We start from the raw sequence: 17,019 nt of genomic DNA on the forward strand, positions 1-17,019 counted from the left end.
TAAAAATCAATTAGAAAATCAAGATAAAGGCTAGCATTAAGCATCAGGCAACTAATCCATTGAGATGGACATGTTTCGTAAGTAATCAGTAAGGCAAGAATTCATTATTGAAAACACAACAGCAAAAAAAAAAAAAAAAAAAAAAAAAAAAAATGCAAAAACAATTCCATACAGTGAGCTGATTTTTGAGAAAGGTTCTGGTTCACACTGTAAAGCCTTGACAGTGAGCTCAACAACTGATCAAAACAGGAACTGAACCACTGGCTTCACATCCACGACACAGACACAGATAATAAGAACAAACAAACAAAAACTGTTATTTCATAAAATTCAGTCTGTTAGTAATAGTATCCTCTTTCATGTTCACACATATACACACATTCACGCATGCATGAAAGAATAAATGAACACACACAAGCACACATATGCAGACAGACAGACAGACAAGACACACACACACACACACACACACATTCAATAAAACACACAGAGAAAAAAAGCATACATCATGAGTATAACCTTTCCTTTTTTTTCTAGAATTGCACTTGCATACCAACGTCAGCCATGAACAATACAGTGTACACGCGCGCGCACACACACACACACACACACACTCACACACACACATACACTACATAACCCCAAATGATATCACTGCAGAATTAACATGATTGAACTGTTACTCACACACAGTAAGTTAGCAGAAACAAAGCATATATCAAGCACAAACCAGCATCTTCTCAGCATGATCCAGACCATCAACCACACACAGATCCAGCTGCATACACCGTCATCATGGCAAGTGTACACGACACTATATTTTGCAGCTGGTGTCTGACAATTCATCATTCATTTTTTGGTCAACGCAGCTTTCACACAATCTGATTTTTGGTGCCAGTGCGTAGTTAAGTGCAAAGCAGCTAAGTTCTTGTTTGCCCACCCCTTGCCAAAAGACGGTAAGTGTAAACAAGCATGAAAAGAGCACAACACACACTTGGCATAAAGGCTGGAAACAGAAAACAGCTTTCAAAAACAGCTCAAGTTGTGGTACAATGCTTGGAGAAAAAATAAAAAAGCCCAAACACGCCATGGTCCCTTTACAAATACTGTTGTGGTGTGGGCGTTATCTTCCTCCTGACATAAAATTATGGAGAATGGGTACGTGTGACGTGTAACTGGAAGTCACTGACAGCTTTGCTGAACAACACCACTGAGGTATGATGTGATGGTACACTATGAACAAAGAATGATGCACCATGTTTTTCTGATCTTCGTCTGTCGCAACTGACTAGCTGCAGTACAACTCAAGTACAGAAAAACTGTGGGGTGGGGGTTAGTGCGTGGTCAGAAGGACTGTGTCATCGACTGGGTTTTGTGAGTGACCAGAATATGCCTTACCACAGTATGCACTGAGGAAAGTATGGTGCCAGTATGTGTCAATGATGCGAGCAGTGTCAAAGATGCGAGTAATGTCAATAAGAAGGAGGCACGATTAGAGATAATGATGATGTATGGTACTAACTATATTAGGGTATTACATTAAAGAACTGCGTAATAACTGAACATAGCTTATTATCATGTTCAAAGGAATGACTGATGTGCTTGCATGCTTCCGTCGCAGTAAGAGCAGTTTGCACAGGAATGATAAATGAAACCTGACCACACACACACTTACACAAAAAAATAAACAACAAAAATCCTTCCAATGTAACAGCAGTAGGACAAACATTTCTAGCTTTTTTTTCATATTTTTACTTGGCTCAATGTTTTTTTTAGTTTTTTAAACTGTACATAATACACAAAACAATGTTTGAGAGCGTTTGATTTTTCAACTGTTCGCCACAAAATGAAACATTTCAACAAAGCGGCTTACAATAAAAGCCAAGCTGATCATTTAGAACAGCAGTGTGGATGTGTGCTGCTGTTGCTGATTTCACTGACATGGATGTGGTCTGAACAAAGACCTCGCTTCAATCAAAAAGTGACAAAGACTCTGAGTGAGGAGGTCAGGGTTCCTAGCCTCAGGGCTACACCCATCTTCACAAAACGTCAGCTAATTAAACAAAACCAAAATAACCACCCCATCCTCACAAAACTTCAGCTAATTAAACAAAACCAAAATAACCACCCCATCTTCACAAAACGTCAGCTAATTAAACAAAACCAAATTAACCACCCCATCCTCACAAAACGTCAGCTAATTAAACAAAACCAAATTAACCACCCCATCCTCACAAAACTTCCGCTAATTAAACAAAACCAAAATAACCACCCCATCTTCACAAAACTTCCGCTAATTAAACAAAACCAAAATAACCACCCCATCCTCACAAAACTTCAGCTAATTAAACAAAACCAAAATAACCACCCCATCTTCACAAAACTTCCGCTAATTAAACAAAACCAAAATAACCACCCCATCCTCACAAAACGTCAGCTAATTAAACAAAACCAAAATAACCACCCCATCCTCACAAAACTTCAGCTAATTAAACAAAACCAAAATAACCACCCCATCCTCACAAAACGTCAGCTAATTAAACAAAACCAAAATAACCACCCCATCCTCACAAAACGTCAGCTAATTAAACAAAACCAAAATAACCACCCCATCCTCACAAAACTTCAGCTAATTAAACAAAACCAAAATAACCACCCCATCCTCACAAAACTTCAGCTAATTAAACAAAACCAACTTAACCACCCCATCTTCACAAAACTTCAGCTGATCAAACAAAACCAAAATAACCACCCAATCTTCACAAAACTTCAGCTAGTTAAACAAAACCAAAATAACCACCCCATCCTCACAAAACGTCAGCTAATTAAACAAAACCAAAATAACCACCCCATCCTCACAAAACTTCAGCTAATTAAACAAAACCAAAATAACCACCCCATCCTCACAAAACTTCAGCTAATTAAACAAAACCAAAATAACCACCCCATCCTCACAAAACTTCAGCTAGTTAAACAAAACCAAATTAACCACCCCATCCTCACAAAACTTCAGCTAATTAAACAAAACCAAATTAACCACCCCATCCTCACAAAACTTCCGCTAATTAAACAAAACCAAAATAACCACCCCATCTTCACAAAACTTCAGCTGATCAAACAAAACCATCATAATCAAGCTGCATCTTGTTTACATGCAAAAACTGAAAAAAGCCTGTATTTGATCCCCTAACTTTCCACAGTCACATCTTTGGTAACCTTCCAGTTCTCTTACCTGTGCAAATATGCTGCTGTTCTAACTCTGTTCTCTTCTTCATCAACATTTTTTTTTTTTTTTTTTTTTTTTTTTTAAACAGAAATCACAAAAGCTACATACTTAGCACAGGAACTAACTCTATCTACCTACTCATGGCTTTATGGCTTTTTTTCTTACAGAGGAAGTTGAGATCCAGTGAAAAAGAACCGATGGTGACATGTCACTGCTGTACATACTCCCACAGCTCAAGGAAGAAGACAGGGCTACGATGACGACGACGATGATGCTGATGAAGATGATCTGTTTTTAACAGTGTCGGTGCTGGTCCCTTGTCCCCAGCAGGAAGGACACGATGGAATCCAAAACTCAAAACACCTGAGTGAGACAGTACTATGACTGAAGGAATGACTGGCTGTGCTGTCAGTGGTGGGAGAGGGAGCACTGGGTGCTGGGACATGAGGAGGACCACCATGGAATGTCTGATGCACACCCAACCATTATCAATACAGCCGTACAAAACAAACAAAAGAGAAAAAAAAAAAAAAAAAAAACCGGAAAAAAAAGGATTGTCCTCACTCTATATAGCGATATTATGCATATGATGATACACTGAGGAGATTTCTGATGCAAGGGTAGGGTGGGGTGGGGTGGCCTCTTTGAGTAGAATCAAAATGTCACCGCTGAACTCAGCCAAGCACTTGTTTCACTCTGCCGGGTTTTCCCTGTGCGTATCAGCAAGCTGGTCATCTGTTTCAAACACACACACGCATGGACACACACACACACACACACACACACACAGATATCTGTGGATAAAACAAAGTCAACGCGACACAACAAAATGTTTGGTCCCTGCAGAGAAAAACAGGATTACACATCCTGACTGCACCAAACACAAACTTACCAACAGAAACATCTAGAATGTCTGTTTTAGTCAATCTAAGATTGTCCTATTGTCATTAGATAGACAGAGTTTAGTTTCTGTAAAGACTTTTGGTTCTGTGTGCATAATGAGCCATCAACATCACCATACATGTCTTTAAAATACTCTTTTTATAATGTCAGAAAAGCAGAAGCAAACTCTGATTTACAAACGGTTGAGAAAAACAGTATTGCAAGTCCTAGCTCTCCAACTGTTTGCCATCATCTGGTGTTCTTTAACTCATGTTACCCTGCATACAGTCACTGTTCATTACTCAGAAAAGAAGCAGTACATTCAGTGCAGAGGCATGAATGATTGAAATAAGATTTAAAAAAAAAAATTTTTTTAAATAAAAAACACCCCCCCCCTCCCCCCCTAAAAAACACACCTTAAAGTTTCTTCAAGCTGGAACGTTTAACACCACAGCTCCAGCATGCATAAAATTAAGTCTGCTTTGACATGCTGTTCACTTAATCTGTTAATACACACACAAACACGCATCTGCACATACTTAGATACAAACCTTTCACTCATTCTTGTGCACGGAGAGTGCAATTTTCTTCCTCAGTGGTTTTTCTTTCTTCCCTTTTCCTCCCTTCTCTCTCCGTAGTGTAAGACCCTGAACTCAGGAAACAAGAAACCTATTCACACCTGACATAAATTTCTGGCTTTTTGCACAAAAGAAGCAGTGCAGGTGATCACCTGTTCATCTGATCCTCCAATGAGGTCAAGGCGCTGGCAGCATTGTCCTTGACCCCTTGGTGGGCATGCTCCTTGCTGAGGGTACGGATCACGTCCAGCACCCCGCTAGTGACCAGGTCCTGTCGGAGACCGTCTGCCCATCACACACACAGCCTCTCAAGTGCAGGTAGGGCAAAAAGGATCAGATCCATCTCAACAGCAGGAAGACAGAATCATCTTGGAATATGCACAACAAAGTACTATGACTGGATCAAGCTAGCTGCTGTGTCTTTTGATAAAAATAATATACTTTATCCAAACTTTTCTTTCTCTACAGCTTCTATAAGCATCAGATTGTCTGGTTCTTACCATATTTTCACAATGTGGGGTTTAGCTATCTATCTGTTTAAGTTCGTCTTCTGCAGTCACACCTCATGACATTATTCAAACATTTACAAAAACTTCTGGCCAATGTAGCATTTCTGTGTTACTGTATTTCATTCACAAGATGTGTTTTTATTAATCCACTGAAACTCATCCTCGGCCCTAAGACAGCTGTATAACATGGTGAAGATATTACCATATATGAAAAAAAAAAATCAGTGGAACATGATTTCTTCCTGATAAGCCAAGCAGTGGTCAATAAGGGCTATCAGTGTTATTAACTCACTATCAACCAGAAGGAAAAAAAAAACCAAAAAAAACCATTCAGTGCACTGTTACTCTCTGATGTGTTTACCATACATTTCCAACAAGTAAAATCACTCCTCATGCCCTCCACTTTCCTGATACAGTAACTGATACGACAGTTTTGTCACAATGCAGCAATCAAGCAGTTAACAGCTCTATGATATGCTTTTACCCAGTCAGTCCTTTCAACAATTAAAAAAAACAACAACCTAATAACAACTACTCATTTCATCATCAGCAAACAATCATCAGCAAACAATCATACTAACCAGACAGACATTTAATCCTTTTCAAAGAAATCAGAAAACAAACTCTGCCTGAGAAGCTGCTTTAACCTTACAGTCCCACATTTGATATCACTGCTCATCATCTATCGGAATGGAAATAACTTCTTCAATATGAACATCAGTTCTGTGTATAATCTAGATAGTACAATTGAAAAAAAAAAAAAAAAAATATATATATATATATATACAGGGGGAGAAATAAAAGCTTTCCACCAAGCGTGCTTTAAAAAGCCAGCACATAGAAAAGTAAAGGGCGAACACAGCACGGTGAACAGGAAAGAAACACATTGCCCTGTGCAAAGCAACACAACGAAGCAGAAAAACGCTTCCAATCCATTTGGATCGTCTTGTATATAATGCAGATTTTCTGAGTCACACTGTTCTTTTTTTTTCTACAAGAGTACACAACATGCAATAAAAAAAAATTTTAAAAAAAGAAATTTCATGAACTACATGCATACCTTTTGCATCGATACTGGGGAAACTAGAATGATACACCTTGAAAAAAACAACAACAAAAACCCCCCACAAAAAACTCCAATTTATTTCTCATAATGATAGCAAAATCAAGATTGTATTGGCAACAACAAGAACGTAATGTAGATCACAAAGAAAGCTCAGCAAACACAATCAAGCAAAAGAAGAAAAAGAAAAAAAAAAAAAAAAAGGAATGAAATTTATCCATAGATGCCTACTCATGATCATGTCTCAGTGAGCTTCGTAACTTTAATAAAAAAAATTTTTAAAAAGGTGGAGAGTTCTGAGCATAAATCAACAATGGACTTTTCAATGATTTCGTTTCCATGAAACGGGTGAGACAGAGGAGGAGAAGGGGGCAAATACTGTGTAGGAAGAACCAGTCACTACAACTTCAACGCAACTGACATCGTAACAACAAAGAATATGATTTCCACAAGAATCTACAAAAACGAACACCCAAAGGGAATGTCACCAACATGAATAAATCAAAACACTGGGTGGGTGGAATAAGGGGAAACCGAAGACAGAAGAACAAGGACCAAAATATAACCACTGAAAACAACGAGGGTGGCGGGGGGGAGGGGGGGTAAGGGGGCAAGGGGTGGGCAGATTGGACTTGAGGAGGATCACCACACATACATACACATACAAGTGTCTAAACCAACTACGGAACTGAAACGCTGAACACATGTCACCACCATCAAGAGGCAAAACGAGGGTAGGAGGTGGGGGAGGGAGGAGGGGGGACAAAAAACAAGGGAAGTAAGGGAGGTAACCTACTGAGTGTGTCTGGCATGAGGCCGGCACAGGCGAGGAGACTGCAGGGGAGGGAGGGAGAGGTGTTGGGGGAGGCTGCAACGGCAACACAGCAGAAAAGAAAAACGGGTCAGTCTCACTGTGTAGACATATCAACGTCAATGTGAAACAGAGACAAAGCTAATTACACTGACAATGCACAAAGTTAACGATGGAACTTCAGCCCAAGAGCTGGATTTTTTTTTTTTTTTTTTTTTTTTTTTTTGCTGTCATGGCAATTAAGGTGTCCTATTACAGACTTTTTTTTTTTTAAATCAAGGAAGAATTAATTGGCATATAGATACATCACAATCAGTGCCCAAATGTGTGACGGTGTCCACAAAATAGTGTGGAGAAAGAGCAGAACCAGACGTTCAATCATCTGAGAGTCAACACAGAAGTAATCAGACATTGAGGAGAACTTAACATAGCTTACAATGAATGGACAAATTTTTCTTTTAAAAATGTGTACAGCAAATGCGAACATTTTTATCATGTATGAGTACATATTCACACACACACACACACACACACGCACGGATACACAAACACACACATACAGAACACCACCCACACACACCAACACACAAACATCATATCACATATCTTAAGTTTCTCCTAACACAAAATCTCATGGTCACATTAAAAAAAAAAAAAAAAAAAAAAAAAAAAAGTCTCAATAAACTGCACAATTGATTTCATCAACTTTCTTTCTTGCTGTCAACTTCTTGAATAAAATTTACTTCAGAGTGTTATCCATTCCTGGCAACAAACCACCTCCCCCACCACAAGTGCGCTGCTTGACAGAGCGAGAGAGGCGTCCTGAAGATGAACACAAGGGGTTGAGGGTTCGGAGATAAATGCACTGAAGCATGGCAGGAGGAAACAGGCCAGAACAGAGTGTGCCAGTGGGGGGGGGGCAAACAGGGAGTGAGTGCGCTAACAGCGACTGGCTTTTGTGGCGGCAAGTTGGGACACGGCATCTAATCATCTACAACACTGGAAGTTCTAACAAGGAGAGTAAGTGTTGTCAATATCATGAACTACATCTAAGTAAAATGGTGTATCATCTTCTCTTTTTCTTTTTTTTTTTCTTTGTCACAAAAAGAATTCTGATGAAAAAAAAAAAAAAAAAAAAGTGAATGGAAAACAGCTGAAATGAAATTCAGGAGAATGAGATGATAAGAAAGGAGAAGAAAAAATTTCTCTCCTACTAAGCCAAATAAAACTGACGTGTATTCACTGTATGGACCATATTGCATAGAAAAAAACAAAACAAAACTGGTCTCCACAACTATGCCTTCACAGTTGTGCAATATCACATGAGACACAGAACTGAGTTGTTATTATAAAATACACACTGCCAGCTGAGACCACATAAATTTTCACGATTTCATCTGCTGTTGGTGAAGCCTGTCACAACTATCAGTTCTCTAAACTGCACTGGAACAATCAGTGACACAAAGAGAAGATAAATATTGCCTAAGGACTAACTACTGTAACTTTTTCAAGACATAAGGCATTGAATGGTTAGAAATTATGTGCCTTTGTTTTATTCAGAGTAAAAATACTGATATTGTGTTTAATATTTGAATAATTTCCTATAACAAACCCCCCACCCCCCCCAAAAAAAAGGGAAAAAAGATTGAGAGTTCTTTTACATGCGGTAAGTACAATCTGCACGCAAGACCTCAGTTCATCAAAGTAGCACCAAGACCACCGTTCAAGGTCCAGTGAAAGGGGGGGTGGGGAGAGTAAAAACAAACAACCTGGTCCGCATAAGGGATTCGAACCCATGCACACTCCCTTCCAAGTCAGGCACGTGACCACTAGGCCACCACTCCCCATTGGAGAGAAAGCAAAAAAGCCTGAGAAAGTGGTCCATCTCCAGGGCATGTATTCCCATCACTGATGACATGGGCTGATGGACACACAGGCTATGTGTGCTGCCAGATGGTCGTACATGTAAGATGTTGCATGTTTGTCTGAGTGTGTGTGTGTGTGTGCCTGAAATCTGACTGAATGACACAGGAAACGAATGATGAGCGCTCAATGACAGCCATCAGACGGGTCTTGCCCAGGTAGGCAGCCTGTTGTGCAAAATGACACCGAGTTTATAAAGCACTTAGAGCTCAGTCTCCGACCGAGGATAAGCACTATATAAATATCTATATCATCATCAGATGTGAACAACATAAGACCTCTGTAAGACAGGGTGGGTTGTTTTTCTGAGGACAGACTCCGTCCCAAGTCAGTCACTTTGTTTTCTTCACTTGGCTCGCTCCTTCAGGACAGGTCGTGTGTGTGTGTGTGTGTGTGTGTGTGTGTGTTTGTGTGTGGTGTGGTGTGGTGTGCGTTGTGTTGTGTTGTGTTGTGTTGTGTGTGTGTGTGGTGTGTGTGTGGTGTGGTGTGGTGTTGTGTGGTGTTGTGTTGTGTTGTGTTGTGTTGTGTGTGTGTGTGTGTCTGTGTGTCTGTGTGCACACGCCTTCATTTAGCTTTGAATACTTGCAATATTTCTCAGAAATCTTGAAAAAAAAAAAAAAGAAAAAAAAAAGACAGAACTGAATCAGCTCTCTCTGTACAAGGCTGGAAATTTCTCTGTAACATGTCCTGACAGAGTTAAGAACTTCTCCTGATGGCTGGTCCTTCAAAACATTTTCTGACATCCAGCAGACAGCAGCAGTCATGACTGCAGATCTGAACAGTGAGGAGAAAAAAAAACAAAAAAAACAGACAAACCACAAACACACATCTAACAATCAGTGTAGGAAGCACAGCCTGACGTGACAATCTAACAGGAGAACTAGTTAACCCATACCTTCCGCCACCAATGTCAGGCATTCCTAAACAAAGTGACCCAACCCCCCCCTGATCCCCCAAAGACTCATGCTATCTTTTACCAGGAATAAAAAAAACACACATGCGGAATGATTGTACCTGCTGTCCCCATCGTGCGTATAAGCGCCAGCGTATTGCACAACAACTCTGGCTTGGTTTCATCGTTCTTGAGGATTTTCAGCACCGTTCCCGCCAGATCCGCTTCCTTCAGAGACACCGCTGCTTCTCCTGGAAGAAAACGAAACAGAACCACCACTGCACTTCAAACACAGTCTTTAAGACAGAATGATGGGCTCAGTCTAACATCATCATCTTGGATGAACAGACTATAAGTGGAGTGATGGCCTAGAGGTAACGCGTCCACCTAGGAAGCGAGACAATCTGAGCGCGCTGGTTCAAATCACGGCTCAGCCGCCAATATTTTCTCCCCCTCCACTAGATCTTGAATGGTGGTCTGGACGCTAGTCATTCGGATGAGACGATAAACTGAGGTCCCATGTGCAGCATGCACTTGGCGCACGTAAAAGAACCCATGGCAACGAAACGGGTTCTTTCTGGCAAAATTCTGTAGGAAAATCCACTTCAATAGGAAAAACAAATAAAACTACATGCAGGAAAAAATACAAAAAAACGGGTGGCGCTGTAGTGTAGCGACGCACTCTCCCTGAGGAGAGCAGCCCGAATTTCACACAGAGAAATCTGTTGTGATAAAAAGAAATACAAATACAACAACAAATACAAATAAATAAATAAACGAACGAATGATGGGCATAAGAAAAAAAAGAGAGACTGACAGAGACAGAACACAGATGACTGGCAGTGCTGCTTCTCCTGGGGGACAACAAAACATGACCACTGCACTTCAGACACAGTCTTTGAGCCAGAGTGAGACAGACTGATGGACAAAACATAGCCTTCAATGGCTATAATGATGACAGAGTTTCAGTTTCTCAAGGAGGCGTCACTGCGTTCGGAAAATTCCATATATGCTACACCACATCTGCTAGGCAGATGCCTGACCAGCAGTATAACCAAATGCACTTAGTCAAGCCTTGAGTGCATGCTTACATATTTGTGTACCTATCAGAGTGGATTTCTTCTCCAGAATTTTGCCAGAGGACAACACTCTCGTTGCCATGGGTTCTTTTTCAGACCACGAGGTGCATGCTGCAAATGGGACCTCAGTTTATCATCTCATCTGAATGGCTAGATGTTCAGTTTCATTTTCCAGTCAAACTTGGGAGAAAGGGCAAAAGTGGGTACGAACCCACAAAGGACAATGACGATGACGAGGACAGACTGAGGACGACAAGGACAGAGAGCACTGACCCAGGACGGTGGAGGCCACCAGGTTGAGGGCAATCAGGGCCTCGTTCTGCATGACCATGTGCTCGGAGGTTGCCATGGTGACCAGGTGCTGCATGCCCTCCGCACGCACCATGTTGCGTATCACCTGCAACGTCTTGCTGTTCTTGATCGTCCATGCCATCAGCCGTGTCGCCTCACCTGCAGACCAAACAACCAAAGTCTCAGTTTCCCTTTCAGTTTCAAGGGAGGTGTCAAGAGTGTGCAGACAGATCCATATGATTATAATCTACATCACATCTGTTGTTAGGAAGAAAAAACAAAAGGCAGTGCCTGATCTTTGCATAAACCCAACATGCTGATAAAGCCTTGAGAGCCTACCCTAAGTTTATATATTAAAAAAACCCCAACAAAACATCAACAACAAAAATAAGACAGAACAGTGAGTTCAGATAAACTTTTGTCATGTTTTCCTAACTCTGCCAAAACAAGAAAATAAGACTGTGTAATATCATGTTCTTATTTTTCCAAACTCGGCAAAAAACAGACAAAATAAACTACGTAACTCCCAGTTTCATAATGTTTTCCTAACTCTACCAAAACAAGAAAACAGACTGTGTAACATCAAGTTTTGTTTTATTGTCCTAACTTGACTTAAACAGAGAAAATAGACTGTATAACATCTAGTTATATTTTATTGTCCTAACTTGACTAAAACAGAGAAAATAGACTGTGTAACATCAAGTTTTGTTTTATTGTCCTAACTTGACTAAAACTGAGAAAGTAGACTGTGTAACATCAAGTTTTGTTTTATTGTCCTAACTTGACTTAAACAGAGAAAATAGACTGTGTAACATCAAGTTTTGTTTTATTGTCCTAACTTGACTTAAACAGAGAAAGTAGACTGTGTAACATCAAGTTTTGTTTTATTGTCCTAACTTGACTTAAACAGAGAAAATAGACTGTGTAACATCAAGTTTTGTTTTATTGTCCTGACTTGACTAAAACAGAGAAGTAGACTGTGTAACATCAAGTTTTGTTTTATTGTCCTAACTTGACTTAAACAGAGAAAGTAGACTGTGTAACATCAAGTTTTGTTTTATTGTCCTAACTTGACTTAAACAGAGAAAGTAGACTGTGTAACATCAAGTTTTGTTTTATTGTCCTAACTTGACTTAAACAGAGAAAGTAGACTGTGTAACATCAAGTTTTATTTTGTTTTCCTAATTCAAGTTTTGATTTCCTAACTAGAGTATGTTTCTGAACAACATCAAAAACAGAGAAAATAAAGTGTATGTGTGAGATCAATTTTTTTTTCTCCCCAAAACAAAATCTGTAAAAAAAAAACAGGAAAATAAACTGTGCAAGATCAAGTTTGGTTGTGTTTCCAAACTGTACACCAACGCAAGAAAATAAAATCTGAAGATTGTGGCAGTAACATGATGATAATTTCTTGTTGCTGTGAACAGCAGAACGCTGGTTGAGTGGAGACCTGACGGGCGCAACAGCCGAGTGGTTAAAGTGCTGGACTTTCAATCTGAGGGCCCCGGTGGGTAAAAGGTGTAGGATTTCAAGATCTCCCAGGTCAACATATGAGCACACCTGTTTGTACCTGAACCCCCTTCATGTGTATACGCAAACAGAAGATCAAATACACACTTTAAATATCCCGTAATCCATGTCAGCGTTCGGTGGGTTATGGAAACAAGAACATACACACCCCTGAAAACAGAGTATGGCTGTCTACATGGCGGTGTAAAAACGGTAATACACGTAAAAGCCCACTCATGTACATACGAGTGAACGTGGGAGTTGCAGCCCACGAACGACGACGAAGAAGAAGAGAAGAAGAGTGGAGACCTACCTTTCACACCAGCATGTTCCTCCACGGCACACCAATCCACCAGACAGTTCAAAAAGTCCCTGTCCTGACCCAGAGATGTAGCCGCTGCCTCTGTCAGTGAAAACAAACAAACAAAAAAGATTGTCATGTTAAAAAGGAGAATATGCACCATAGTGATCTGTTTGAGCTGCCAATGTCCTGTCATGTAACAAGTGTTCTTTCACAACCTGATTGTTTGGATAAAAGGTTTTACATGTTTTTCCATAAGTGAGTAAGTGAGTGTGTGTGTGTGTGTGTGTGTGTGTGTGAGAGAGAGAGAGAGAGAGAGAGAGAGAGAGAGTTTGTGGTGTGTGTGTGTGTGTATGTGTGTGTGTGTGTGTGTGCATGTATGTGTGTGTGTGTGTGCATGTATGTGTGTGTATGTGTGCATGAGCATGCGCGCTTGCATGTTTTTAATAATAATCTTTATTTTATCTATTTATTCTTTTATTCATCTATTTATTTAATTTTTACATGTGTGTGCGTGCGCGTGCACATGTGAGTGAGTGAGTGACCAAAAAAGTCACTCCAACAAAATAGAGCTATTCATATATAGCCCAGCTGCCTAGAAATGCAGGTAACAGACTTTTCTCTGCTGCAACATTCTGTTTTCGTGAGTCAGAATAACATGAATCAATCAGACAATAAGTGACTAAAGTACTGTTGTTGTAGTAGTAATGTACTGTACTGTAATACAGTGTACTGTACTGCACTTTATTTTACCATATGTTATACTGCACTGTAACTGTACTTTACTGAAACTACACTGTACTATACAATACTAATTACTATACAACAGTGTACTGTGCTATACTTTACCATACTGTTACTATACTGTACTGTAACAATACTGTACTGTACTATATCATACTGTAACTACACTGTGCTACACTGTACTATCCTGTAATGTACTGTACTATACTATATTGTAACTATACTGTACTGTAATAATACTGTACTGTACTATATCATACTGTAACTACACTGTGCTGCACTGTACAGTCCTGTAACTATACTGTACTGCACAGTACACAGCATAGTAGTACTGCAATGCACTGTTACAGTGTTGTCCTGGGTCAGACCCGCACACCCACCTTGTCCGTCAATCAGCATGCGCAGAACACCCAGCAGCTTGAAGGTGACCGCCATCACATCTGTGTGCTTCAGTTCCAGCACAGCCGTCATCACCCCCAGCTCCAGTAGCCTCCCTTTGTTGCTGGCTGTAGACAGACACACACACACAAAGCCACACACAATTCGGAGGCTTCAAACATACTTCAGTGGAGAACATTCGCGAGGTGAGCTGTCAGCCAACATGTCAGTTTAAGGGGGGGGGGGGGGGGGGGGGGGCCACAGCAGTGCAAAAGAGACCAAAATGATGATTTTTCATGATTTGGGTTTTTGATGGATTTTGATTCTTGAACATCTCTTCTATCATATGCATAAGCTTTTCCACTGTAAAGATGTCTTTTACAATGGAAAAAACTGCGAATAAATATTGCTTGCTGAATCATGAAAGTGTTTATTAATAATTTTTTGTTCAATTTCGACGCAAGTCGTCAAGTTTCTGGCCTTGACAACATACCTTGGACTTGCTCTTTGACTTTGACATTACAAGATTCAGGTCCTTTTTTATAGGACCATGTTCAGGTTCTCAAAACTGAAACTAATTGGCCTGGGTGGTTTAAGGATGGTGCCATGAGACTTTGCATGATTGTTTTATGACATGTTATTGAAGTTTTGTCACGAGTATGTGTGACAATATTCTCTGGGTTTTAATTCATAGCAGTTCCAATCTTTTTACACATTGTAAATTATGAGGATTTCGCAATACCCAAAATTTCAAAAATTCATAAAAAGTACAATAATTGAAGAATCAACACAATCTCAGGTGAAAATGAAGATAATGTCATTGTGTATGAAGTCCACATAACAAAACGTGTCTGCATGCACCACATGGACCACAAACCCGATTTCTTTGATACATTGTTTGGCGGCCATTTTGATTTGTTTCCACAGCAACAGGTATTCACAGAAATCTGAGAACACTTTTGTTGTGATCCACAAGGGATGATACACCTAGTAGACAAAAAAACTGAGAGATATAGTCAGAGAGAAAGAAAAAGTCATTATTTGACTGTAGTGTCTGGCCTTAAGCATTAGTTCTAGCACAGGTTGAGACAAACAAACAGGTTCACTTTTTTTTCTCTTCTTCAGGACTTTATCGACATAGGTAAAACGAATCACATATCTCTTGACAGAATCAAGTTAACACCCTTTAGTGCCACCCAGCACAAATCTGTTTCACAAAGATTCAGCAGATGTACAAAGCACCCAAGTCCTTTGCTTTTCTGAAAGATTAGGACAAATAATGAAAGTGTGTGATGTGAAAAGTCTTGAAGGCCCAAGAAACTCTGTGACCCCCCTTTTTTTTTTAATGGTAAAATAAGAAGCAGTGTTCTGACAAAAGTATGGTAACTAAGTACTTCGTCTTTAAAGACACTGAGTTATCAATAGTAAACAGTTCAGTATATCTACTGTTCTTCTGGTGCTTTTAGTCAGAAGTGCATGCATGTGTGTGTGTGTGTGTGTGTGTGTGTGTGTGTATGTGTGTGTGTGTGTGTGTATGCATGTGCAAGTGCACATATACATGTACTCCTCATGTGACAGAAAAATGGACAGTGGAATCAAATAACACATAAATACAGTGACAATGATGCAATCCCCTGCCATTGATTTTCACAAACGATTTCTAATTTATGATAATAATAATCATCATTATGACAGAAAAAATAATAATACAAATAATGATAATAATGATGATAATATGATTTATTTTCAGTCTAATATCATCATCTATGTTGAACAGACTATAAATGAATAAACGACGATGTATGTTTGAATGTGAAAATGCGTATCAACAGAATATACACCACCGAATAATCACCTCTGACGAAATTAACTACCCATTCAATGGAGAATACATATATACAAATAGGAATTTCCTGATGCAGCTGTGGCATCATTTTCTGTCTGAGCTCCCAGCCTATTCCTTGACTATATATTTCTATGAATTTGCTTTGGTATAGCATTTAGTGAAAACGGTTTCTTTCCCCTCCTCTAAGCAAGTACACTGATACATGGTAACCAAACAAAACAAAACAAACAAAAAAAAAGCCAGCAGACAACTCACACATCCTGCACTAAAAAGAATGCAACACAGAATGAATGGAGAATTATCCAGTCCAGAGAAAGACCAAAATGATTGAACTTTCTAGACAAAGTACAGCTGAACAGACCAACATGGAAGGAAATGAGACAGAAAAGAAAAGACAGAAAGAAAAGAAAAAAACACACACACACAAGTAGACGAGAAACCAAAAAAGCAAGAAAAAAGATTAAATTTCCAGCAAAGGATTTTCTTCAGGTGGGGATACTATTGCATTGTATTGTACTGCATTAGCCATTGTCACAACAGGTTTCACTGTGTGAAATTTGGGCCGCTCTCCACGGGGAAAGTTTATCCTTTTTTCTCCTTTTATTTTCTTATTTTTATATTTTTCACCTGTAGGTGTCTTTGTTTTCTTATCAAAGCAGATTCCTCTGCATAATTTTGCCATGGACAACCCTTTTTGTTACCTTGGGTTCTTTTACATGCGCTAAATGCGTGCTACACACGGGACCTAAGTTCATTATCTCATCTGAAAGACTAGGATAGAGACCACCACCAAAGTCTAGTGGAGAAGTACCACTCAAAAGTCTAGTGGAAGGGTCGGGAGGGGGGGGGGGGGGGGTGTTTGGAGAAAATACTGCTGAGAGTAGGATTCGATCCCATGAGCTCAGATTCTCTTGCTTCTGATGTGGACGCCTAACCATCATGATACTACTCACTTCATACTGAGAAAAGCGCCCCCCCCTTCTTCTT

General features: G+C 39.8%; 1 protein-coding gene across 2 annotated transcripts in view; it reads right to left on the reverse strand.

The window, feature by feature from the left end:
* Positions 1-2,744: 2,744 nt before the first annotated feature.
* LOC143292018 (rap1 GTPase-GDP dissociation stimulator 1-B-like) overlaps positions 2,745-17,019 on the reverse strand; it is an 84,168-nt gene continuing 69,893 nt past the window's right edge. Inside the window, exons 11-17 of one of the 2 annotated variants that reach the window (XM_076602182.1) lie at positions 14,189-14,314; positions 13,077-13,166; positions 11,237-11,413; positions 10,007-10,135; positions 7,055-7,126; positions 4,839-4,971; positions 2,745-3,961 (exon numbers count right to left, since the gene is read on the reverse strand). In XM_076602182.1, the coding sequence (XP_076458297.1) occupies positions 3,958-3,961; positions 4,839-4,971; positions 7,055-7,126; positions 10,007-10,135; positions 11,237-11,413; positions 13,077-13,166; positions 14,189-14,314 (731 nt within the window). In that variant the 3' untranslated portion in view covers positions 2,745-3,957. The remainder of the gene's footprint in view (positions 3,962-4,838; positions 4,972-7,054; positions 7,127-10,006; positions 10,136-11,236; positions 11,414-13,076; positions 13,167-14,188; positions 14,315-17,019) is intronic. The other variant, XM_076602184.1, reaches the window with a different exon arrangement.

The sequence above is a fragment of the Babylonia areolata genome, chromosome 18 (assembly GCF_041734735.1).
Source record: "Babylonia areolata isolate BAREFJ2019XMU chromosome 18, ASM4173473v1, whole genome shotgun sequence".
In the NCBI taxonomy this organism is placed as follows: Eukaryota; Metazoa; Mollusca; class Gastropoda; order Neogastropoda; family Buccinidae; genus Babylonia; species Babylonia areolata.